This window comes from Euleptes europaea, chromosome 4, assembly GCF_029931775.1.
Source record: "Euleptes europaea isolate rEulEur1 chromosome 4, rEulEur1.hap1, whole genome shotgun sequence".
Classification (NCBI taxonomy): Eukaryota; Metazoa; Chordata; class Lepidosauria; order Squamata; family Sphaerodactylidae; genus Euleptes; species Euleptes europaea.
In genome coordinates this window covers 85159035-85185894 of record NC_079315.1, presented here as the reverse complement: position 1 = coordinate 85185894, position 26860 = coordinate 85159035, and the positions used below count along the sequence as shown (strand labels likewise).

The 26860-nt window shown below is 40.4% G+C and overlaps 1 protein-coding gene across 1 annotated transcript in view; it reads right to left on the bottom strand.

Annotated features, from left to right (window-relative positions):
- Positions 1–26860, bottom strand: part of EDIL3 (EGF like repeats and discoidin domains 3) — a 294133-nt gene that overhangs the window by 205438 nt on the left and 61835 nt on the right. The window contains exon 2 of the mRNA XM_056847986.1: positions 4095–4223. Coding sequence (XP_056703964.1) covers positions 4095–4223 — 129 coding nt within the window. The remainder of the gene's footprint in view (positions 1–4094; positions 4224–26860) is intronic.

Genomic DNA, 26860 nt, shown 5'->3' with positions numbered 1-26860 from the left:
TTAAATTTTGGCCTTTTGGGGTTTGTTTTATTGACATTGTGTTTTTGTCACTGTGTTTGAATGCTAAAGTGGGATAGAAAAGTTAAAAATATTTGTAAGGCTTTCTGAATATGAATCTTTGGCACATTACTTTCAATGGGATACATGTTTGGATATGAATCTAAGTTTGAGGCAATGGTAGCATGGTAACAAGGAGACGCTCCTCTCCCTTCCTTTCCCCCCCAGGAGTAAAGCAGAGCACAGACAAAAAGGCTGTGAACATGAACAAAAGAAAGAAAAATACCTAAAAGAATGGAAGGTAAGGGTTTCTAATGGACATTTGCTTTGCCTGGGTCAATTCTCTTGATTGTTTGTTCAAGTGCTTTATGCGGTTGAGGTAAGTGGGTTCCATGTCTAAAATCTTTTAAGAGGCATTGCAAGGCTATTTTATTTGCCAGGGCATTTAATGGAGTGTAGGGTGTAGGAATCTTTAGGGGTGTGAAGGTTATTTGGGGTTTTATTGGTTTTGGTAGTTTTTAGATTGGGGGATGTGAGCCTTGTTGAGTCATAGAGAAAGGTGGGGTATAAATAAATGAATAGTTGTTTCCCCTCATCAAGGTCTAAAGCTCTCTCTTGTTTATAGCTTTCTTTTACATGGGGAGGGACTGAATTTCCAAGTGGCTCTTTTCACTGGCTGCTGGCCATAACTACAATTCCCAGAAACAGTACAATATGGTAAAGGTCCATGACATCACAAGAGAAATGTGCCAATAATACCAGTCAAGAGAGAACTCCCAGAAAGCAGGGAGCTATTTTTCCAAACATTGACCAAGATGCTTCATACATACAAAACCAATTCCAAAGCAAGCTGAGGAGAATTCCCCCATCACTTCCTGTGATATAACTCTATGATGTTGAAATCTGTGTTGTTGTTTTGAACATATGAAACTGCCTTAATCAGACCCTTGATCCATCAAAGTCAGTATTGTCTACTCCGACAGGCAGTGGCTCTCCAGGGTCTCAGGCAGAGGTCTTTCACATCACCTACTTTCCTGGTTCCTTTAACTGGAGATGCCAGGGATTGAACCTGGGACCTTCTGCATGCCAAGCAGATGCTCTACCAATGTTTCTTTGTTTACTGGTCTTGTTTGCATACCCAATGCTTACTTTCAAACTGAGACATTATTTCCTTGGCTTGTCATAGTTTGCCCACCATGCACCCATTCTCACTATCCTGAAAATTCCCCAAGCATTTTGTTTCCCCTAATGTCATTGCAACAGCAGATGTTTTACAAGCAGCAGTTACACTGACTCCTTTCAGTGCACAAGTTGCAAAAATTTAACAGCACTCTCAGAAAGTGTTTTTGAAGCTTGTACAAGAAAAGTCTTACCAAACACTTTATTACAGTTACATATTTTACTGAATTAATATGCAGCAGAAATGTATATTTGCATAGAACTTTGAATAGAATTTTGGGAGTAGTTTCCCCATTTGTATCTTCCACCCATGGTGCCATTCAGAGCTTATTTGGGCTCTCTCTCTCTCTTTTTAGAGACAACACAGGAAAGCAAGTGTAACAAAGTGAAAAAAATGTAATGTCTAGTTTGGCTCTTAGCATAGCTGACATGTTTAGACTGTAGGGAAATGCTTGGCCATGGTAAGGTACCACATATTGTTAACATTAGATGACACTTGGATGGGGGAAATAAAAATGAGAGGAAAATGTCTAACACCACAATGTAAGGATGAAAAACTAGTCCAAGTCTGGTTCCTTGAGGACTGTCATCTGGAAATGGAAATATGAAAAGGGTTGAAAGTGCCCCCTTCTCAAAAATTCTTCTTGGAATGAAGATATGCCAACAATAGTCTGAAACATGACAGCTGATGCTGGAAAATTGGCTGGTGTTACTGAAATGTACTCACTGTGCATTTAGATTAGATCATAATAATTTCAGTTGATATATGCTTCTGTCATCTGTTCACTCTCATGGCTTGCTATCTCTCATCTAGCATGCAAATTGGGTAACTGACCACATATCTAGATATGAATAAGTTACTATTTGGAAATGCAAACTGGATGGTGTGCAGGTACATGGTCACTACTTGGAGCAAACAGATTTGCTAAAGTATATAATATTTTATCAGGGTGAATCACTTATTTGCCTAGAATTTTGAAAAACTGGTTGCACTGCCACACATCAGAACCCCCATAAATACTGTAAAGTAATATTACTCTAGCCAATATATGTCAGCGACTTCCCTCAGTTCTGCTTTCCCTTCTTTCACATTGCTATTTTCTTCCTCCATTTCCACAACTTGTGACCTATGATGTTGACAGCAGTCCGTCACTTATGTACTGTGACCTGGATGGTTTGCTGATCACAACTCGATGGGTCACAAGTTCTGAAGGATGCCCTACAGCCTTTTCAGTTCACTTGCCTGCTTTCCTTAGCACAGACAATTAACTGGAGGTTGAAGGCAATGTATACTCCTTTATATCTCAGTCATAATGGCAGATGCACCTGAGTTTCAGATATGCTTGATGAAGCTAAGGGCTTTTTCATATCTGAAGCTTACTTGGATTCTTATGCAAAGGGGTTATTCTTTTAAAGCTCACCAGGAAAGTCAAATAGCAAAGTCTGGTTCTTGAACGCAGGCAAATGAGGTAGCAGAGACTTAAAGAGGTGAAATGGACTGAACCACTTCTGACTACAGTTGGAGAATCACACTTTTAAATGCTCATCCTACATTTAAAAAAAACCCATTGCAAATAAAAAACAACAACAACATGACAAAATATGGGAAGAGGCAGGTCCTGTGCTACTTTTTTATTTTGCACAGAACTTTTTGGTGATGAAACACTGAAAGCTAGAATTTACCACCTACAGCCTGAAATCATGTAGACCATTCTGCTTCTCAGGACTCTACAACCATTTGTCAACTAGTCCTAAGTCACGAGTTATTCAGCCTGCGACACACATAAGAACCACTATCACTGTGCACTAATTCTGTTACCATGCATTGGGACTGTTAGCATTGTCACTGTGGATTTCCTTTAGCCTGTTCAACGTTTATTTACTGAAGATGATTCATGAAAAGAAAAAAGAGTGGCCTTACTCATGAATCCCAGGCTGACTTTGTGGAGTTGGAAGGCAACAAATCTTTCTCTCTCTCTCTCTCTCTCTCTCTCTCTCTCTCTCTCTCTCTCATTAACTGAGAAAACTGGTCTGGAAACCATTGAAATATAATGAGCAACAGAGACATTTCCTGGCCAAGTACAACTAAACTTCTAAGCTTTAATTTCCCTGATCCTCGATTTCTCCCCTTTCTTGACTAGGTTGCAATGCTTCATTTGCTTGACAATTCAACTGTATTATTTTTGTTATCCCACAAAAGGTTCCTTCCACCCACTGGCCATGGACAGGAAACAGCTTCAAAATGTCTTCAGTAACGTGACATTGCTTGCAACCTCATGATAACTGATATGTACAGTCTGTTAAATCATTTGACATCTTTGAAATGTTAATCCTCTGCCTATATTTTGAATCCACTGTGATTATTTCTGAATTGTTAACTCTGCTATCAAAAGTCCACTTGGGCTCACTGGTGTGGCACAAATGTTCCTAAAGGCCTCTTTGCACATTATGCCATTCATGAGGAGCACACCTCAAATAACTCCCCCATGATAGCTTTTACATGCTTTGATTTCTTGCATTAGGTGGAGAATTTACATACTGCACAATAAAAATTCCTGCCAGCGAATGGGGGTGAGAGCACAGAGATTCACCATGCAACATCTCCCATCTGCAGAGCCTGATGTGCTACACATTTTGGCCACAGGGTGAGTAAACGACCACACACAAATTATTCCGAGCTATTTCCAAACGGTGGAATAATGGATAGATCAGCTGAGTGTGGTATCTGGCCATTCTTACAGACATGTAGGACAACAGAAGTTCAGTATACAAACTCTAAAACTATGGCATTAATAGTGAACAAGATAATGATCTGGGAACTGCAAAAATGCCTGTATATAGTATATTCAGAAATTAATGATACACATCAACAATGAATGGGTATTTTATTTGTTTTGTTATGTTTTGTTTGCACTTACCAACCTCCACAACACTAGAACAGTTGGGGTCTGTGAAGCCATCAGGACACTCACAAGAGTAAAAGTCATCATCCAACCCTGACAGACAGATGCCTCCATTTTCACAAGGGTTGGAGTCACACACATCTCCTGTGAATAAAACAAAAAGTATCTTTCAGTCTTCGGAAATTATCATTCTAGAAACCATGGGGCAAATTATGTTAATATAAGTGCACTGACAATCCAAGGCAAGCTTGTCATTGTTTCCCCAAACAACAAAATACATAACATTAAAATGCTCTAAGGTGTTCTGTTGATATATTTTCATTAATGGAAAAAAGCCACCACCAAAAGGTGAGTTTTCTTGAATGAATTATGGGACAGGCATCACAATCTGGGGAGGGGGGTACTTAGGACGGGCTCGGGGATAGTGCAGCTGTGCTGCCTCCTGAGCGGCTTGCAGCAGCGCAGAAGCTAAAATGAAATCCCCATCAAGCCCTGTGAAACTCCTCCATAGAGTTTCATGGGGCCACACCTTCCTTTTTGCAGGCGTAACTCGGTGCTTGCAAAAAGGGGCGTTCCCAGGCCATTCCCTGGGAATACCCACTTTGACGCCAGAGCGAGCCCTCGCACCGCGAAAATGCTGCCAGCAAGGCTGTGCAGGTGCCTGCAGTTCGTCCTGCCATGCTGCTCCCTGGAGCCGGTTTTATTGGCCCTGTACCAGCGTTAGTGCCAGTTTAGCCAGCATAAGTGGCACTGATGCCGGCGCAGGGGTCACGCCGGCTCCTATCCCCTTCAGACCTTCTTGTTAGGATTGTGCAGTTAAAGATGGATTCTTACCAAGAACATCATTATTAACTAGGGTGGAGTGGTGATTACTCTCTTTGTGATGATAACTCACACCCACTGGATACCAATTTTAAAATCTAGAACAATATCAATGAAGGATATAATAAAGCTACCTATTCCTGGAGACACTGTTGCAGTGTATTGATAAACAGGAAGTCTAACATTTACCTTGGCAAATTCTATTAAAGGGAGAGATAAATAAGGATTCCCGCAGGAACTGACAGGAAATGTCATGCCAACATTTCCTAAGGGACTTGAAAGGAAACACAACTGCCATCATTTTAAATGGTGATTTTAAAAGGGGGGGTGTAACCTCATTTCTGTACTTTTTAAAAAGCCTATTTCCAAGTGTTGTTTGTTTGGGTTTTGCACCCATTTTATTCATTGCCTGAGGATTTTTATAAAAGTTATTCAAGTCTACACAACTTAGGCAAGTTTTATACAAGTCTGCCCTCCATGTTTATGGAGAAAATTAGGGCCAACTCTCTGGTTCTAGCTTGGCTTCTGCACTATTGAGTTGGACCCCATGGAAAAGATCTGCAAAGGGGTAGATGATTTTTCACAGATTATCCCCCTGCTGTGGCAGTCCTTCAACTCTCCCCTCATGCTTCTGCAGAAGCATTTTGCTGAGCATTTCAGACTTGAGTAAGGGGTAGGAAAGCCATGTTTCATGCATTAGACAATTTAGACAGGATCCAGCTCATTTTAAGTTGCTTAACATAAGAGTTGTTTAACTGCTTTCTTTTTTAATCGTTATTACAGCCAAAGGCCAGCATAAAATATAAAATATACATCCTATGATAAAACTATACAGATCCTGCTTACAGCATCTCATCCGTGCTGATTAACCTGAAGATTTATCCATAAGACCTTTATTCATCATTAATGCTTTCTGTTTCCAACAGACATAAGAGCAAAATTTTGCTACAGAATGCGAAATAAAAGTCATCCTATCTTCTAGTAAATATTCCACCAAAGAGGCCTCAGGGATGTAAGAGTGTACAAACCTAGATGTGTGTGTGTGTGTGTGTGTGTGTGTGTTAAGTGATGTGTCACTTCCGACTCATGGCGACCCTATGAATCAAAGTCCTCCAAAATGTCCTATCTTTGACAACCTTGCTCAGATCTTGCAAATTGAGGGCTGTGGCTTCCTTTATTGAGTCCATCCATCTCTTGTTGGGACTTCCTCTTTTTCCCCAATCAGGATACACACCTTAACATGGTGAGGAGGTTTGTGTATGTCAGGGAAGCTGAGAGCAATACCGTAAGGGGTCTAGACTCTATCAAGATACTAAACTCCTAGCAGAGTCACTCAAGACAGAATGGTCACAGCTGAGACACCAGACGAAGATGCATCCACCCCCTTAAGGGATCAGTGGCCACATCTGCAGAAGAGAACAGGCAGTTCCAATGTGGATGGGGGCAAAGGAATCCCTGAAGGTTAGCTACTGGGCAGCAGCAGTAGTGGAAGGTGACACTGGTGGAGGTTAATACTGCGCAGAAGAAGGCACTGGTAAACTACTTCTGACCAACCTTTACCTTGAAAACCCTATGATGAGACAATCCAAACAGAGATAGTAGGGGAGTAATTAAACAATTTCTGGCATCATCCTAATATTCACAATGAAACAATATATGGACTAGCGTCTCCACCACATCCATAGAGCAAGAACATTTGTGTGTCTTTCTTGGGCAATGAAGAAAAGTACAGCTGATGGAAGGGCATCAAATCGGGCCCTAGAAAAGGCCCATTTTAATGCAGGGAAAGTAATTGAAGTTAGGTAAGGGGCTGAATAACTGCCTATCCATGACCTAAGGTTTTTAAAAGAATTAGGAAGAAGAGCATTAACATTTTGTAGCTCAATGTAACTGAGACGTTGGTAGATCACAGACTTGGCTTTCTTTAGTCCAGACTCTATCAGATGTTGTGGATCGTTGTTTAACTACAGCAGTTCCACCTGTCAGAAGGATGTGGTGATGGGGATTGCTCTGTCTGTGATTCTGTGGTGTGTCAGTGCAGCTTTCAAAGGCACAGGAGTCTTGCTAGGTCAAAAGAGTTTGCAAGCCCATTGTTCAACAACATCCACTCCACAAAAGCCAGTATGGAGTAGCAGTTAGAGTTACAGACTAGGATCTGGGAGACCCAGGTTTGAATAATCATTCTGCTGTGGAAGCTCATTGGGTGACCTTGCACCAGTTACACATACTCAGTCTAACTTACCTCACAGGTTTGTTGTGAGGATAAAATAGAGGAGAGGAGAAGGATGTAAACTGCTTTGGGTACCCACTGTGGAGAAAGGGATGAGTATAAATGAAGTAAATCAATAATAAATGTAGCTGAAGATGAGGGAGCAGATAAAAGTGTGGTTGGTTGGTGGGTAGGAAGGAAAGAAGGAAGCAGGAAAAGGGGGAAAGCTGTGTGGGCTTTCAGGGAATGAACATAGGAAATAGTGTGGGAGGGGGAAATGAGATGCCCCCTGCAAGTCCTTGCCTACTATTTCTAATGGGGATCAAGAGCTGCAACCTGTCTGTTTTAACTTTTTTAAAAAATAAGCAAAGTTTTTGTCCTAATAGCTTTGTAAGAGTCTCAGTAAAAGAATTTCTGGCTCCAGCGTTTCAAATGGTGCTGCTGTCATGTAGAGCACTCCATTAGCATGAACATGTCTATCTAAATAGCATCACACTGACTTCACTGGAGTTTGATTAAGCACTTGGATGTCAGATGTCACTCTGCATTTAAATTGCATGCTGAATTGCACATTTCTTGCGCTTTGCCCCATCTAACTTCTAAAGTCTGATTTCATAATATCAAACTACAGGCGAATAGTTCATATGTTTTCCCAACTGAATGTCTTTTCTTTATGGTTCCATGTGTTATGTTACCATATGCTACTGACTGTTATTTCCAAGAATTAGTGCTTGTACATACAGGTAAATGTTCCTGGCTAGGCTAATTCATAGTGCTACATGGTTTCCTCTGGTGAACAGGAAATGTATGGTGGCTTTGACATATCCCTTCTATTTTTAGTTTTATAGATATTAATATCTCTTTGATTTATATACTAATAGAGAAAAATTGAAGCAAAGCGATTCCTACAGAAGGCAGCAAAACCATTCATCCTGCACTAGGTACCCCCAAAGCAGCAGTGTGGACTTTTGCAGCTCCAGAGGCTGTTTCCGTTTCAGCTAAACTCACAGCTTTCTGCTTCCATCTGTTCATTTCCTAACTGCCAATTCCCTCCTTTATTGCAAGAGCACAGGTCTCAGACCCCAGCCCTGAAGGTAAATTGAACATTCATGGAAAGAAGTATTCTAATTATTGAATCCAATGAGGCAGCATCAGCCAATCACCCCTGACTATTCTGAAGCAATCAGCTTACAAAACATAGCACACAGCATTTGAACTTTCTAGTAGAAAGACAATTGTACAGGTTAACAACAGAACAGGTTATTCATGGATGGCTATATACATATTTGCTATGGTATTTCTCTTTCTCCAGAATGAGCAATCACTACCACCCCACATAGTTTGCTCCCTCTGCAGATATTTCAGCTCAGGTAAATGGATCAGGAGGAAAGGCTGAAGCCTCTCCTTCCCCCCTGTGCCATATTCACAAGCCAGATCTGGTCCAACAGCACTTGGGAACATTAACTCCTTGATACAAGTTGGGTCTTATTGACTTGATAATTTGTAAGCAATCAACTTAACAAAGGATGGATACCCAGCAACTACTCATGTGTGTGGATGGATGGATGGGTGGGTGGGTAGATAGATAGATAGATTTGCCAGCTTCATGCTGGGAAATACCTGGAGATTTGGGGGCTGGATCCTGAAGAGGGTGGGGTGTTACAGCCTCTGTGCTGGAGCCTATGGGGGCTGGAGCCTGAATAGGGTGGTTTGGGGAGGGGAGGGAGGGACTTTTGGGGTATAATGGCATACAGTCCACTTTCCAAAGTGGCCATTTTCTCCAGGTGAACTGATCTATGTCACCTGGAAATCAGTTGTAATTCCAGGAGATCTCCAGCCACCACCTGGAGGTTGGTAACCATAACACACACAGGTCTAACAGGAAAAAATAATATATCAGGCTTTAAATATACCCTTATGTAATTATGTCACTGTTCACTGATAGGTGATCAACAGGATAAATTTAATGGCATGTTTCCAACTATCCACAGACTTCATGGTGTCAGATATTCCTGCTTCTTCCTTCCTCTCCCTCACAGCCCACTGAGCCGTCTGAAATTTTGTTCTTGGGGTGGGGAGGGGGCTTAAATGTTATTCAGTCTTTGAAAATGCAACCAGCAGGAGGGTTTGGGGGAGGGCACTTGGGCGTTTTACCCAGAAATGACGTACCCAGAATGACATCCTGGTACAGAGGCAGGCAGTAGAGAAGATCAGTGGAAGGCTTCCTGCCATAGCGGGAGTCCTGGCAATCCTAAAGACAGATGACTTGTTGAATGAGAAAGTGAAACTGGCAGGAGCTGGTAGCATGGGGGCCCCTCAGATTAACAGAGGGGTCCCAACTGCTGAAAATGAGGTCTTCTCATTGCATCCATTATAGTTGCCAACTTTGGTCCACCAAAGTAATATAAATGTGTTAATACTGATTTCAGTATGAGAACTTGTCAAAATGTATGGCAGGTGCCCCCTCATGTAATTCTGCATAAATAATAAGTATGTAGACTTATAAAATGAATGTCTTTTTCTTCTGAACTGTTATACATTCAACTGACAAAATTCATATGATTAATATCTTAAGATTTCTTAATTATCTTAAGATTTCTTTTTTTATTATATTTTATTACATATATAGAAAAGACAAAAACACAGAAAACAATATCTTAAGATTTCTTGATTTAGTTGGCTGCTCTAGTCCTTTAACATGATTGTATCCAGAATGATGATTAATTGGCGGGGGGAGAACCCACATTTCTGAGCATAGATCACCGTTGCTGGACCTTGGTTTGAATTTGATTTTCTGCTTCTGTTTAAAGAGAATTTTTTTTTGCATCAAATATATCTTTAAGGAGTGCCAAGGGAAGCATGTTCATCTAGGTTAATGAGCTCTAACTACTATGTGAAATTTTTTATACATTATTAATTGTGTCTGCTTGGTTCTGCACAGGAATGTTATGAACTGGATGGGGAACAGATCACAGCAATTCCAGCATCAACCTTCCGTATGAATATTTACAAAGCCACGTGTGCTGTTTTAATTTTAGAGCCATGATTTCAGCACTGTGATAGCCTGTACTGAATCCATCTCTCTTCCCAATGTATCGGAAAGATGGGAGTTGACCTGCTTCCCTAACACCTGGCAGAGTTATTCTGGAAATTGGCACCTGTGCACCTGCTTCATGTTTGTTGTGCATCCTGCCAATGAAGCATCTGAGGGAGCTGCATATTGGTTCAAGCAGAGAAACAATGACCTGCCTTTCCATATTTGAAAGCATATGTTTTCTTGCTCCACCCCAGTGTGCTTTGGGTGCACTTCCTGCTGTTCACAGCATTCTTTGGGGCACTGAAGGTAGCTAGAGGTCAATCATACGGGGATCGACATTGTACTTCTTTAGGAAGGAAAAAAAGACATTGTGGACCCAATTATCATCAACCTGAAGATGCTCAGGGAAATATATTCCCAGTAACATTAATAATTAACTTGGCAAAGAAAGTATTGCTTATGCAAACCCACACAGGCATTTGATTCAAATTAAAAAGAAATTGCCAGCACAAGATAACTTTCCGGAGTTCATATTGTTCAATTAGACAGCTGATCTATATCAGGAGCCAAGCAGTCTTGGTAAGGTTGAAGACAAGGAACACCAGATTTCTCATTTCTGGAGAGAGAGAAAAAACTCATTTCAAAGTATCCTGGGATTATGTTATACACAACTATTTGGATTACTTCTGGCTGGACTGCACAAAATGCCTATGTGCCCACACTTTGAGAAGGTAGAAAAATACAGTTTCTAGTTAGCCTTAGAGCAACACCATTGATCTATATTCTGTGTCAAGAGGATTAGGGGTGTTGAGAGCCAAAGTATTGAAGCCAAACATGACCTCCGCCTTCCCCATCTCCTATTAGTTGTGGTATTACCTGTTTCATACACAGAGACTTCAAATCTCTAGTTTTGGATGACTAATTTTTAACCTGGCAAACTAGAGAAAGTGTCATTCTTCTCTACTTTTTGAAGCAAAGTGAATAGGACAGAAAAGGGTTATTGCTACCACGGTATATTTATGAATATCTCACCCCATCATTTTATTAATATAAGAACATTAGAAGAGCCCTGCAGGATCAAACCTGTGATACATCTAGCCCAGCATCTTGTTCCACATGGTGGCCAACCAGTTGCCCTAGAAGGCCAACCATTAAATATGGAATTGGAAACCTGTCACTACCATGGTGTAGTGGTTAAGAACGGTGGTTTGGAGCAGTGGAGTCTGATCCGGAGAACCGGGTTTGATTCCCCACTCCTCCACATGAGTGGCGGAGGCTAATCCGGTGAACTGTATTTGTTTCCCCACTCCTACACCGGAAGCCAGCTGGGTGACCTTGGGCAAGTCATTCTCTCTCAGCCTCACCTACCTCACAGGGTGTCTGTTGTGGGGAGGGGAAGGGAAGGTGATTGTAAGCTGGTTTTATTCTCCCTTAAGTGGCAGAGAAAGTCGGCATATAAAAACCAACTCTTCTTCTTCTAATGGCCATTAAGGGGTTCCCATTTTCCTACAAACAATTTCAGTTTTCCGTTTATGTATGACAACTAAAATAGCACTCTTTCTATCAAAAAAGAAGAAGAATTTATTCATACTTTGTTGAGGGGAAGTACTGGCTATTTCTTGCAATACTTCCTACTGTTCATAACTACTTTTAGATGCTTTCCTCAGGACCTTTACATGCATATTTTTAAGCTGACATACAATTTTCCCTTCACAAATAATATTAGTCTTTTTCAGATATTCAGGCTGTTTACTGAATGTGTGTGCGGATGTGGCAAATCCTGGCCTCCCAATCTACATGCAGTTTACTTGAATGTCTGCATAGAGACTACACCACTAGATGCAGTGTCCATACATATAGGAACCCTGAAAATACAGTTCCCAATCCTCTGGAGATAGTTCCATATAGTCCTTCAAAGTGATTGTGTGGACACTGGGAGCAGGACCACCATATATGATACTGATTTCCCCCTTCTGTATGCATTCATTGAAAGGGTCTATGGTCAAACACTGCTCATTATGCACTGATCTCATGACATTTCAACAGTCCATTATGATTATGAACATAATTGCAGTAACTGGCTCCCAATTCCATATCCTTGCTGTGATCCTAAAATTCCAAGTTCTCACTGCTCAAGTGGACTAGCCCAATTTGGAAAATATTGTGCAAAAAAGCCCAGCAGTGAAGAAGGAGAAGAGTTGGTTTTTGTATGCCAACTTTCTCTACTTTTTAAGGAGAATCAAACTTACTTATAATTGCCTACCCTTCCTCTCCCCACAACAGACACCTTGTGAGGGAGGTGGGGCTGAGAGAGTTCAGAGACATCTTTGACTAGCCCAGGTCACCCAGCTGGCTTCATGTGCAGGTGTGGGGAAACCAACCTGGTTCACCAGATTAGAGTCCGCTGCTTATGTGGCGGAGTAGGGAATCAAACTCAGTTCTCCAGAGTCCACCGCTCTTAACCACTACACCATGCTGGCTCTCTAAATGGATCTCCCAAGATTTCTCCTTCCTCGCCAGTAATACTCAATGGCTAAATGATCACAATAAGAAGCTGATATGGTACCACTGTTCCTGGTCCTCACAAAGCATCTGAGCAAGGAAACCTCTGGCTCTTCAGCTACCATTTTGAAAACCTAATTATTCCACATTAAAAATGGTTGGCAGAAAGAAAGAAAGAAAGAAAGAAAGAAAGAAAGAAAGAAAGAAAGAAAGAAAGAAAGAAAGAAAGAAAGAAAGAAAGAAAGAAAGAAACCAAGGTAATGTTGGATATTTTCTCACATCAAGTACTCAGACTGCAGTTCTGGAACTACTTTGGGCTGCTATTACAACACCACTTGGAAGCTATTCTCATTTTATTAGCTTATCTATGACACCCATTGTATATTTCTGTCTGTGTTGTACATGTGACAGGTATTTCTATTGTCTCGCAGTAGTTACATTTCAGCCATCATCTCTTAGAAAAGCCTGGGGCAATTATCACTTTCTGTTCCTGTATGTTCCATATGAAGAGGGGTCAGGTCCTTACAACTGCCACCACCTAGGCTATTCCCAGGGTGTTCTGGTTTCCAGATGAGCAGTGCTGGTGATCCTACTCGCCTTTTACATATAAGGTTTACAGATGTATCATGTTGAGGCTTTTCAGTGTGCTTGTTTTCATTGCCAGTGTTCTCAACTTGTTTGCAGCATTTTGCATTATATTCCATTTAAAAACTATTTCTACGCAATTGACACAAAAATAATATTGCGTAAATTTAATGGGTAAAATCAGCACAAAACAATGGTGCCAAATTAAAAGCTCGTTGATTTGATTATTAGAAGAGGAAAGTAAGCAAGAAACGGGTTTTAAGTCACAAAAGTAGGCTGAGAAATTTGATAGCATCCTTAATAAAACTAGTAACTGAGCTAGTTTTCTCTGCTCCCAATGTCTATGGATATTAAATACTCTTTAGCTAAACATGAAACTCTTTGTGATATCTTTTACTGCAATACCCAGAAGCACTTTTTTTCTTGATAGATTCAAAAGGACGACTTATTAATTTCTAAGCAACTACTATTTATTCTTTTCAGGAACAACTGCCTAGTCCCATACAATCAAACAGATGCTTCCATGTTTATCAACGAGGAATGGCTTCCAGGCATAATAACATCAGTCTAAAGTAGTTCCAGAACAGCAACCATAGCCTGATGAGTTGGTGTGTGAAAAAAATAACCAGTATGACCTTGGTTCCTGTCCTTCCTGCCAGCTATTCTTCTTGGTCTAAGCTTTGCTGTCAGTCACTGAGGTCCATTTGCCACCAATACAAAACAACTGATTGCAGCAATGTAATGACTACAGGACACCCATTTTAAATGGAACAAGAAGAGCAAAAGGGTAAAGGGTAAACAATAAACAATAAATATATTCAATAGGATTGCCTGATTACAGATTACACAGGGACAATATTTGTCCTGGCTGATTCTGAAGGTGTTTTGACTGTCAAACATCAAGGATACCCAATGTTCCCAACAAGTAAACATAAAAGTTGCACATCGCTATTGTCAAGAGAACTCACAATTTCAGCAACATTTTTATCCTGTCATAGTACAATTCCCACTGAACATATCATCAAGTGTTTTTCAATCAAATATAGAAAGTTCAGTGATCAATACATAGAGAAGCTAATTAACTTATATTAGTTATAGTTAAGATACATATTGGTTTAAGATGTTGGCTAACTGGCTGTTTTGGAATCATGTTGTATCCTAGGATGAGAAAGATGGGGATATCTCAATTTTTATCATACAACAGCATTGTAAGATAAATTACGCTGAGACACAGCAAGTAGTCCAAAGTCAACAAGGGAGCTGCCTGACTGATGGAGACTGAGGTCTTCCAAGACAGCCAGTGAGGTGTAGTGGTTAGAGTGTTATACAAGGATCTAAGGATCTATATATGGAAATTCACTGGGTGACCTTGAGACAGTATCTCACTGAGGAAATTGTGACATCAACTTCTTTATACTCAAACCATTAGAGGAATGGTGAATGACCATAAGTAAGAGGGCATTTTGATAGTTGTGTTGCAAATTAGGGCTGTTGAATTTTTTTAAAAAATTGGTATAATTCAGATTCGGGTTTAAATGGCCCTTTTTAATTCGGGAAATCCCGAATCCCCCTATACCAGTATAGGTAGGAATTCGGGTTTAAATTCGGGATTCCCGAATAAGTCGGCCATTTAAACACATTCACGGCTTTCTGTGGCTCTGGGGAGCATTTTTGCAGGTAGAGGTCCCACATTTTCAGAGTAGCATGAAGGGACCCTCCTTGCAAGAACCCCCAAGTTTGGTGAAGATTGGGTCACGGGTGCCAAAGTTATGGGGTCTGGAAGGGGTAGCCCCCCTTTTCCATTAAAACCAATGCTACCCCTTCCAGACCCCATAACTTCAGCACCCCTGACCCAATCTTAACCAAACCTGGGTGTTCTTGCAAGGAGGGTCCCTTCACGCTACCCTGAAAATTTGGGACCTCAACTTGCAAAAATGCCCCCCAGGAGCTGTGAAAAAAAATCCCTATGCTTCTCAATGGTGGCAACAGCTCTTTTGGGGGGGGGGGCATTTTTAGAGGTAGAGGCCCCAAATTTTCAGGGTAGTTAGAAGGGGCTCTCCCTGCAAGAACCCCCAAGTCTGGTAAATATTGGATCAGGGGTCCGGAGTTTTGGGGTCTGGAAGGTTTCCCCCACATCCTCCTCTATTCAAATGCATTGGCAAAGTGGCTGTGTTCAGACTCTTTAATGTGATGTTTGCAATGTATTTGAATGGAGAAGCTGGGCTTTATAGGGTGGGTAAGTTCACCCCACACCTCCATAGAGACAAAGTGTATCACATTGTATCTCTATGAAGGCACCAGGCAAACTTTCCCACCAGCCGTTTAAAGCCCAGCTTCTCCATTCAGATACAGTGGAGTCTGCCAAAGCATTTGAATGGAGGAGGATAGGAGCGACCCCTTCCAGACCCATAACTCTGGACCCCCGACCCAATCTTTACCAAACTTGGGGGTTCTTGCAAGGAGAGTCCCTTCTAGCTACCCTGAAAATGTGGGATCTCTACCTTTAAAAATGCCCCCGCAGGAGCCGCGGAAAGCCGAAGATTCGGGAATGGCAAATTCGGCTTTGCTCTTGGATTTTGCTGATTCAGTATATCCAAACCAGAAATTTACCGAATTTGCAATTATTCGGTATTTTTCTGGTTCAGTTTTTGCCAAATCAACACCCCTATTGCAAATTTGGCATGTTCTCCTAAGAAAAGTGTGTATGTACCTACCACCCAATAATAGTTTACCACTTACTGAAGATTATCCTCTTTAAGAGGGCCTGAGGTTTATGAATGCTGTATTAGTTATCTATACATCTAATTCCCACAGTAACTTTTCCACTGTCTCCCAGAGAGCTTCTTGTTCAAGTGGAGATTTCAATCCATTTTTCTCTGTTCAAACCTCAGCACTCTAACCTTTACTCCACAGTGCTTCTCTCTGTACTTTAATTCTGAGTAGACAAAAAAAATCCCCTTTGGAGGAGAGAAATATTTTTACTTACACATCCCAATAGAAACTTGCCAGTCTTTCATTGTCTTACTTGAATGAGCTGTTGTGCTAGAATATAAAGTGTAAACTGGACTCTGGATATACAAGCCCTGTTCAGACTTTTATAAGTATGACACCCAGAGGGGTTCATTATTGCTTCAATAAGCACCACTCTTTGATGTGTACAGCTGAGTGTTTAATGTAAGCTCTATGCACATACATACTGTATGTACACACATAAGCTTTATACCTACAATTAGGATCCTGCTTAGGACTCACTTTTAAACATCTAAATACTCTTCTTTAAGTAGGATGAAATCTTAGGTATACCAAAGATGTATGCTTACTTATAAACCTCGGCAACAAGCCAGACCATGAGGACCCATGCATGGAGGTAGATGGAAGGATTTTAATCCTTGTCAGATCTTTTTTCTTTGATTATTACTGGTATCAGAGACTTCAGAATAAAGTTAAATATTTATAGGAGTCCATTTTTATACTTAATTTTATACCTATAACATGTAGTTCCCTAGCAAGATCTCTGATTCCTAAGGATTATTGATAATATCATGTGGTTATTATGTTTAATAACTATAAATGTGTGTGCTACACATTTTGTATCATTATTTTATGGCCTCTGTTTACATAGTTGGCACTATGGCAGAAGTTTGTATTCTAGATAAATTTTACAATTAGGGAGTGGCAATGTAATTAAAGGTATTTTTCTTCTGTTTGTTTGAACAGCCCATCTTGGGTTGCCTTTGAATCACAAGACTGCTTTCAAAATCTTACTGCAAGTTTGTATTCCTGACATGGATTGATAGACTTTTACTATCATGATGTGCTGCATTATTTATGTAGAATGGCTGGGTTGCATATTTTCAGGTTGCCCTTCACTGTCAGGCAAAGGACGGCATAACTGTGCAAGGAAAACTAATATAGGATTTACACAATTATGAGAATTATTTTACAAAGCTAGCCACAGTGATGATTAAAATAATAGGTTTCTAGTATGTGCTTCATCTTTTTTTTTGGGGGGGGATGTGCTTCATCTTAATTGACAACATAGGATGAAGTACCCATTGAAATGAGAAAATCTAAGCTAGTTTAAATGCAGCTATTGCTACTGTTTGGGTCGTTGTTGTTTGTTCCTCTGCCTTTGGTTGTGAAATGCACTAACAGTGTCATCCTAGGATCACTGTCCTGAGACCAAGCCCCATTGAACAGACTTGAGCAAGATTCTGCATAGACTTGCTCTCTGAGCAGAGTTACATCCTTCTTAATCTATTGATGCTAATGGGCTTCAAAGGATGTAGGATGGATGCTTTTCGTGGCGTTGCTAGCGGCCAGACACTGAGGTGATGAAATTTTAACTGGATAAATTTTAATTAGGGATGCTACCACATTTCACAACCATATCATTTGACTTTATATATTTGCTTTTGCTTCTCCATTGTATGAATCAAAGCAGCGAGTGTTTATTTACATGCCATTTTATTTATGTGGTGGAAAGTGCTGTCAAGTCACAGCTGACTTATGCTGATCCCGTAGGGCTTTCAAAGCAAGAGACATTCAGAGGTGGTTTGCCATTGCCTGCCTCCATGTGGGCTCAGAGAGTTCTGAGAGAACTGTGACTGGTCTAAAACTTGTGGTAAATTGGCATTCCTTCCCTGGTTTTGGTGTTATGTGTGTTTATATGTTATTATTTAATTAAGTTATATATACAGTGGGAAATGCTGTCAAGTCACAGCTGACTTATGGTGACCCCATAGGGTTTTCAAGGCAAGAGACATTTGGAGGTGGTTTGCTATTACCTGCCTCTGCATGAGCTGAGAGAGTTCTGTGAGAACTGTGACTGACCCAAGGTCACCCAAGGTCACCCAGCAAACTTCATGTGGAGGAGTGGGGAATTGAACCCATTTCTCCAGATTAGAGTCTGCTGCTCTTAAGCACTACACAATGCTGGCTGTATATGTTATATATACTTCATTTTAAATGTTTTACTGTTGAAATGTTTTAAAGTTTTGATGTTTACATATTTGGATGGAGAGGCAGCATAGATCTGTTTTAAATAATGTACAATTTCACCATGAAGACAGCAATTCTAACCTCTGCTCAGAATCCTACTCAGGCCTATACAGTGGGCGTATTCAATGGGGCCTACTCCCAGGAAACTCTTCTTAGGATTTCACTGCAAACATAGGCATTATTTTTGCATCAATTGCACACAAGTGACATTTAACCTGTAACATAAAAATGTCCTATGTGAAATGGTGGGGAAATGATATAAACAAACAAACAAATCAGGACCAGGAACACCAGCAAAGAAAATGGGCAAAGAAATCCCATCACCAGTAATGTCAGAGCAAACCAGGCCCTCACACTGATTCTTCTTCAGAGTGAAGCCTTTAAAAATGAAAGTCGATGCATCAAACCAAGTAGAATGTATAACAAATTAGGCTTCAGTATTTCAAAATAAATGGGCTCTCAAGAGGCACAAAAGTAAATTGAGAGGCATATTGTTGATTCAAAAGTGACATTTATTTTGTTCTGCACAATTTCACTGGCAGTAAGTCATATGGGCACTAGCATTTTAAGAGAGCTTCACTAATTTGCGTATGCAAATTTAAATGAACTTTATCTCTCGTCTTAAGAAGAGTTATTGCACTCTGACCGAGTATGCAGTTGGAAAAAATTAAGAATAGCTGTTACATAATGCTTGATCCCAATTTTAATTGCAACAGTCCAAAAGTACAGGATGTCCTGTGGATTCTTTGATGTGAAACAGGTCAGCCAAAAAGGTTTGCTAGCTCTCTTTGCTTTGTCTTTTGCCCTTGCTTTAGGAAATTGGGCAGTTTCATACCAAGAAGTAACCAGATGATTGTGAACAAACACTTCATTATGTAAGTATTTGAAGTATGGCAAAGATGTCCACAAATGCCTGGAACTTTCAGGAATCACTTGAGTTGTTATGGGGTGGAGGGACCCCCCTCCATTCACTAATTCATTAATGCCTCTTATCCTCTTTTTTCTCTTCTGAAAGAGGAACTCTCTTTCAATTTATTTCTCTATCATTTCTCTTTGTAGAGCAATCAATGCACCTTTTCATAAGTGCAACCCTTGCAGGGTTGTTTTATTTTTTGATGTTACACATCGCAGGGTGGTGTTCTAACAGGAGGACAGGAAGGTTTGGAAACATATTGCCTGCCTCTGAGCACCTACAAAGGGAAATTCTGAAATTTTGCAGAACCTCCCTTTCTTCCCGTCTTCTCTTTGAATTTCACTTTGATCAAAATGGGATTGGTTAGAAACTGACTCTAAATTCCCTAAAAGAGAAACATATGTTGGATTTCAGGGGGAAATTGGGTAAAAAGCAATTAAGAGAATTTATTTTAAATTTTATTTTAAGGTTAACAATGAGGAAATTGAAATTGTTCAAGACTTTCTATTCCTTGGCTCCACCATCAATCAAAAGGGAGACTGCAGCCAAGAAATCAGAAGGAGATTGAGACTAGGAAGGGCAGCCATGAAGGAGCTAGAAAAGATTTTGAAGTGTAAGAAAAGTGTTTGAACAAATAATCAAACGGTCAGTCCTTGAGCATTTAGAAAGGATGGATCTGATCACTAAGAGCCAGCACGGGTTTCTCAAGAATAAGTCATGTCAGACTAATCTTATCTCCTTTTTTGAGAAAGTTACTACCTTGCTGGATCAGGGGAATGCTGTAGACATAATTTATCTAGATTTCAGTAAGGCTTTTGATAAAGTTCCACATAGTATTCTAGTTGACAAATTGGGAAAATGTGGATTAGATCCTATTATTGTTAGGTGGATCTGCAGCTGGTTGACAGATCATACCCAAAGAGTGCTAGTTAATGATTCCTCATCCACTTGGATCGTAGTGACTAGTGGAGTTCCTCAGGGATCTGTGCTGGGCCCTGTGTTGTTCAACATCTTTACAAATGATTTGGATGAAGGAATAGAGGGGATGCTTATTAAATTTGCAGATGATACTAAATTGGGAGGGGTAGCAAATACGGTAGAAGACAGAGCCAAGATGCAGGATGATCTTGACAGGCTGGAGAAGTGGGCTAGAACTAATAAAATGCTCTTCAACAAAGACAAATGTAAAGTTCTGCATTTAGGTAGGAAAAATCAAATGCATAATTATAGGATGGGGGAGACTTGTTTGAGCAGTAGTGTGTGTGAAAAGGATCTTGGGGTCATAGTAGACCAAACACTGAACATGAGTCAGCAGTGTGATGAAGTAGCTAAAAAGGTAAATGCAGTCTTGGGCTGCATCAACAGAAGTATAGTGTCCAGATAACGCAAAGTGATGGTATCGCTTTACTCTGCTCTGGTTAGACCTCAGCTAGAGTACTGTGTTCAGTTTTGGGCACCACAATTTAAAAAAAGATGTAGACAAGCTGGAACGTATCCAGAGGAGGGCAACAAAGATGGTGAGGGGTCTGGAGACCAAGTCCTATGAGGAAAGGTTGAAGGAGCTGGGTATGTTTAGCCTGAAGAGGAGAAGACTGAGAGGGGTCACGATAACCATGTTCAAGTACTTGAGGGGCTGTCATATTGAGGATGGTGCCGAGTTGTTTTCTGTTGTCCAAAAAGGTCGGACCAGAACCAAGGGGTTGAAATTAAATCAAAACAGTTTCCATCTAGACATTAGGAAGAATTTTCTAACAGTTAGAGCGGTTCCTCAGTGGAACAGGCTTCCTCTGGAGGTGGTAAGCTCTCCTTCCCTGGAGGTTTTTAAGAAGTTAGATGGTCATCTGTCAGCAATGCTGATTCTGTGACCTTAGGCAGATGATGAGAGGGAGGGCATCTTGGCCATCTTCTGGTCATTAGGTGTGGGGGGGAGGTAGTTGTGAATTTCCTGCATTGTGCAGGGGGTTGGACTTGATGACCCTGGTGGTCCCTTCCAACTCTATGATTCTATGATTCTATGTAAGGATGTGTCACTGGCCACCAAGACTAATTCATGCCATTGTATTTCCTATTACTATGTATGGGTGTGAAAGCTGGACAGTGAAGAAAGCTGATAGGAAGAAAATAGATTCCTTTGAAATGTGGTGTTGGAGGAGGGTGTTACGGATACTGTGGACTGCCAAAAACACAAATCAGTGGGTTATAGATCAAATCAAGCCTGAACTGACCTTAGAAGCTAAAATGACTAAACTGAGGTTATCGTATTTTGGACACATTATGAGAAGAGGAGAGTCACTGGAAAAGACGGTCATGCTAGGAAAAGTTGAGGGCAACAGGAAAAGAGGAAGACCCAACAAGAGATGGACTGACTCAATAAAGGAAGCCACAGCCCTTAATCTGCAAGATTTGAGCAAGGCTGTCAAAGATAGGACATTTTGAAGGACTTTCATTCATAGGGTCACCATGAGTTGGAAGCGACTTGACGGCACTTAACACACAAAACACACACATTTTATCACTAGGAACAGTTGTGTCATCTTTGATACCAAAGGAATAGCTCTAGGCCAGAGTTGTGTCTACAATCAACCATGACTAAATCAACACTGGCCACTTGCAATACTCCCAATGTTTAAGCACATAGCACTTCACATTTGTGTCTAAATTATAAATGCACAGGTATGTTTTTTTTTCATTTATCTTAACTTTCATGCGTAGTCAGGAAGAACTTTTTGTCTGAACTATTTTCTTAGACAACTTTCACTTTTTAATGTTTTTTCTTTATAGTATTTTATGCCACCCATACACAATTAACACAAAAACCGGCATCAAATTTCACGACAATCTCTCTATCAAATTTCATTAATACATTTGGGAAAAAGGATTCACCTAGTTTCATTTCCAGTGTAGAGAAACCATAAATTAAACTTTTAAAAAATTAAACTAGAACTCTCACAAAAAGATTAAAAAAAATGAACAAATAAAAATCTGTTGCATCTCTAGTGTGGTCTAAACACGAATTCTAAATGGGAAAAAAAAAGCAAAACTATGGTGCCAAGGTATAACCCAAGAGAGAATTCCAGGAAAAGTTTAATTCATCTTCTTGTATAAATATCTGCATAAATCTTCATTTTGTATCGTTTACTGGCAGGGTAAGGAAACTTCACCCCAAGATTGCTGGAAAGGCTAAGATTTCCCCTGCATTTTCATAATGATCTTCACAGCCATCATGACTTCAAACTTGCCGAGATTCTCAGAGGCTTGCATTTTTCATCTAGTGCCAAATTTCTTGCTTTTCCTGGAATTGCATGAAGTCATGGGATGTGTAGTGGTTTGATGATTATATGGCAATGATTTGTCTAGAACAGTTCTCTCAATCCAATGCAGACAGGACAGGTCACTATTGTGATGACTGAAAGTAGTGTGTGACAAAACTGATGGAACAGGACTGTGAACATTTTCTGGAGACAATGGGATGGAGAAAGCATATTTGAAATGGCTGATACCCTGAAGCTAAGGATGGAAATCTTCAAGCATAGCCATTCCTTGTCACAACTGAAGAAAATGACCCAGGATGGAGGTTGTTTTGTTTGCTCAGTGATGGTTTGGATACCAGATTTTACACTGTAATCTGCACTAGCACAGAACTACCAGTATGCACCCTTCTAAAGGGGCAATTACCTGAACCACTCCATACATACTAAAGGTTACTACAACTTTCTGAGAGATTGGAACTGCCTATGATATAGATTGTGTGGATCATAGAAACATAAAGCTGGAAGGTACCTCAAGGGTCATCTAGTCCAACCCTCTGCACAGCACAGGAAATTCACAACTACCTCCCCCCTCCCCCAGTGACCCCTGCTCTATGCCCAGAGGAAGGCAAAAGCCGCTCTGAGCCCAGTCTCAGCTGGGGAGAGCAAGGTATTAAATTGAAACAATAAATAAATTAATTAATTAAAAAAAAAAAAAAAACTCCAGGATTCCTGGCCAATCTGGCCTGGAAGAAAATTCCCTCCTGACCCCAGAATGGTGATTTGCACTACCCTAGGCATCAACTTAATAAGTTGCAAATTTTTCCCCTAGATGCCAGTACTGTTGATTACCTGCTGAAACAATCTCTTTTTCTGAGGGCTGATGCTATACAGGTATTTGTATAAAGAAACTGTCATAACAGTTATAAGCTGTTGGTCGTTTTAATTATTACTTGATAAAATATGTCAAACTGAATCAGCTACAGCTGATCTGGTACAATGTAGTACTATACTTAATTCAGCATATGTAGTGATCCTACTAATAGAATAATAGTGGGAAAGGAATAATAGTGGGAAAGGAATAATAGTGGGAAAGTACAGCATGCAAAATTCACGTTCTCCTACAAGAACAAATGGCTCATATTCACTTTGATGGGAGAAAATACAGGTACAACAATCCTATAAATAACTGAGGTGTGCCAAACACCGCTCCCTCACAGATATTGGTGGCCCCAGTGTCATGGGAAAGGAGGAATTTTTAGCCCCCTTAAAGTTTTTTGAAGTTTCTAACCCACTGTCCTGTTCTATAGAAGTCAAAGGGACCCATTCACTTTTAAGGAAGTAGAAACATTTTGGCTCCCTACGAGACAGGAGAGTGTACTATACTGGAGGCTAAACATGACATATTGGCAGACTTTCATATATCATGCAGGACTGAAAAGTTAACTGGAAGAATAAAAGAACAGATAATTCAATATCACTACTATTATTTAAAAGGCAGTGTCCATTTTTATGACCGCCAAATGTTAGTATTTCTTCATTCAGAAAATATTGAGAAAACATAATATGGCAGTAGCAATTTGACAATAAAAGTGTGACTCCTTTCAGAGTACCTTAATGGTTTCCTGATGCACAGGGCAATTTGTAAGCTGTCAAAGTTCAAATCTATTTATCCACAATTGAAATGGTAACACAATTGAAGCAGAAGCAGAGCCATAAATCTTACCAAAGACATATTCAGACACCAACTGATAAACAGGAGAACAAATGAGCTTTGTAGTTCTTTTAACAAACACATAAACAGTTGTTCAGGTTAATGGCTGATTTGTTTCAAAATGCAAAGGAGCCTGCAAAGTGGAAAGACAGTTGAAAAATTAATGCGGCCATGGAAGGGAGGGGGGAGGTAAGCTATTAGCTAGTTACACACCTCTTTCACTTTGCTTACAATGGGTCTCCTACTTAGGCTTGGAGCCTAAGGACAGGCAGAGCAACCATCTTTGTTCTTTCTGTCTATCACACATGATTAAACATTTCCATTTGACAAAGTTTCAATAAATTTCAATGAACCCACTTCCATCAATCTTCAATTATCTTCTTTTGGGAGGACTATTTATGAATTGGTAAGGCCATTAGGAAGATAATTTATAATAATGATAATGTAATAATAGATAATTTGTTGAAGGTATGGGATAGATAAAAGAATGAGTTTTCTCCTGATATTTGGCCTTTAGCTTCTCCTGCTAGGGACCTGGGCAAGCATCAAATGGATGTTAGTATCTTTATCCAAATGGGAAAAGTTTCATTTGGATTCTTACAGAACGTTGTTATATGTCAATGGTATTATCCCATACAAAATTATGAAAAGTAAAAGTAATGGTCAGATCAACTGATTTGTGTATCTCCAAATGAGAAGCTTTTTTGAAAACTTAATTGCTGATGATTTTCAGGTTAGGCAATTTAGTGAGCTTTAAAATCTATTAATACAGCCTCAAAAGAAGGAATTCACTAGACTTTCTAGTCTAATTGTTGTATCTATGCCAACAGGGACACCAATCTATATCTGTAAATGGACATGAAGTAGCAGGGGATATCTGGAAATTTGCATTATGTGGGTCCATAGGTGCCTTCTACAACTATTCCATTTTGTACTAGTGATTCAGCCTTTGGTCATTCCATGTTATATACTACCATGATACTTTCCCACAAGCATCTTGGATATTACCAAATTAGATGTAATGGTAGCAGATTCATAAGCAGAACTCCCACTGGTTTTAAAGCAACCGTTGGGTGGATTTGGATTGGGGCTGCAGAGTTGACAGATTATTTTAATCCTTTCCTCGTGCTTGTTTTTAAACGCAAATCACCCATGTAGTCATGGGGGCGGGGCAGATAACATATTTCCCTGCCTTATGGAAGACTTTGTTAGGACAGAACTAGGCTGTTTGTCTGATGCAGCCCATCCAATAGGAAGCAAGACTGAAGCTGGCTCCACCTCTGTAAAACAGTCACTGCAGCCACAAAAAATGTGTGGCCTAGCTCAGTGATGTGGAACTAGCTGGCTACTGTAATGGCCCAAGCAGATGTTATGGGGGCTTGGGAAGGAGGGGTTTTTTCCCCACTTGCACCATATTGCTGTATCTCTAAGGACCAGCACTGGCAGGAATAATGTGAGTTGCTAGCTCATAGTTAGTATGTCTTTTTGGCAAGCACCTTGAGGCATTTAATGATGAAGGAAAAGTTTCCTAAGCCAGTCCTTTTTTGGCTTCTGTGGCTGGGTGGGGGGAGGAGGGAGGGAAACTCAGGAGATCCCAAAATCTTACAGGGCTTTGAGCTAGACCTGTCATCTCCAGGCTGGGAAATTCCTGTAGGTTTGGGGGTGAACCTGGGATGGGTGGACTTTGAGGAGGAGCAGAAGTTCAGTGGGGATGTAATGCCCTAGATTTGAAGCAGCCATTTTCCTCAGAAGAACTGATCTCTGTAGTCTGGAGATCAGCTGTAATTGTGGGAGAACTGCACCCCCTACCTGGCGCTGGCAACCATAATGGGATCTAGAAGCTTCAGCAGAGGAATCTACTCCAAAACAATTTCTGATAGTGTTCAGTCATTCCAGATGGGTCAGCTAGCCATTGGCCATGTAAAGCCAGACTCTGAACTAACAGGGCTCCCCTTCAGATCTGATAAATTTCCAGAAATGGCAAACTCATGTCACAAATCAAGATTACTGTGCCTGCATCCATAACTCCTTGTAAAATCAGAGTCCAAATAATTCCTTGCAGGAACAGGGCCCTGAAAAGACACATGGAAAGGGTGAGGTTCAGAGCTACCTATTTTAATGCTGGCTAGGATTGTTGCCATTTTCAATAGACCAGTACTATATTTATAAATGGGAACCGATCGAGCTGGATCTTGATTAACACATTTGTGGCTATACGTCTTAGAAGATGCGCCTATTTAACTTTATGTAACAAATGTTCCTTCATTAGATTTAACTCAAGGATGCCGAACATCATCAACAGGTGTACGTATTAATACAATATGAGGTGGTGGTTGCTAGAAATCATGGAACAGGGCAACAATTGAGAAATACCTGCTCCCTCTAAATCTCCTTCTCTGTGATTCTAGTCTGTTGGGAACTTAAGGTAGACTGGTGTTTCCTTCTCCTCTTTGTCCTTTTAACTTACAGATGCCTGGTATCAGTATAGCATTCATTCTGGAGCATTTTCAGGTCTCATTGGGTTAATTTTCAAGGTTTCCTTTTTGTTAATTTACAACGTCACCTTGTTCTGTACACTGAAGATCTTCTCAATCAGATATTGTTGCCTTGTCTGTGGATGGCCTGGTTTTGTTGTTTCCATCATCTACATATATGCCAGTCAGTGTGCTATTAGATATGGCAATATACATCAACAGATATAATTTCTCTCTATGACTTGCAGCTGACTGTGTGAACTGCCTCCACCACAA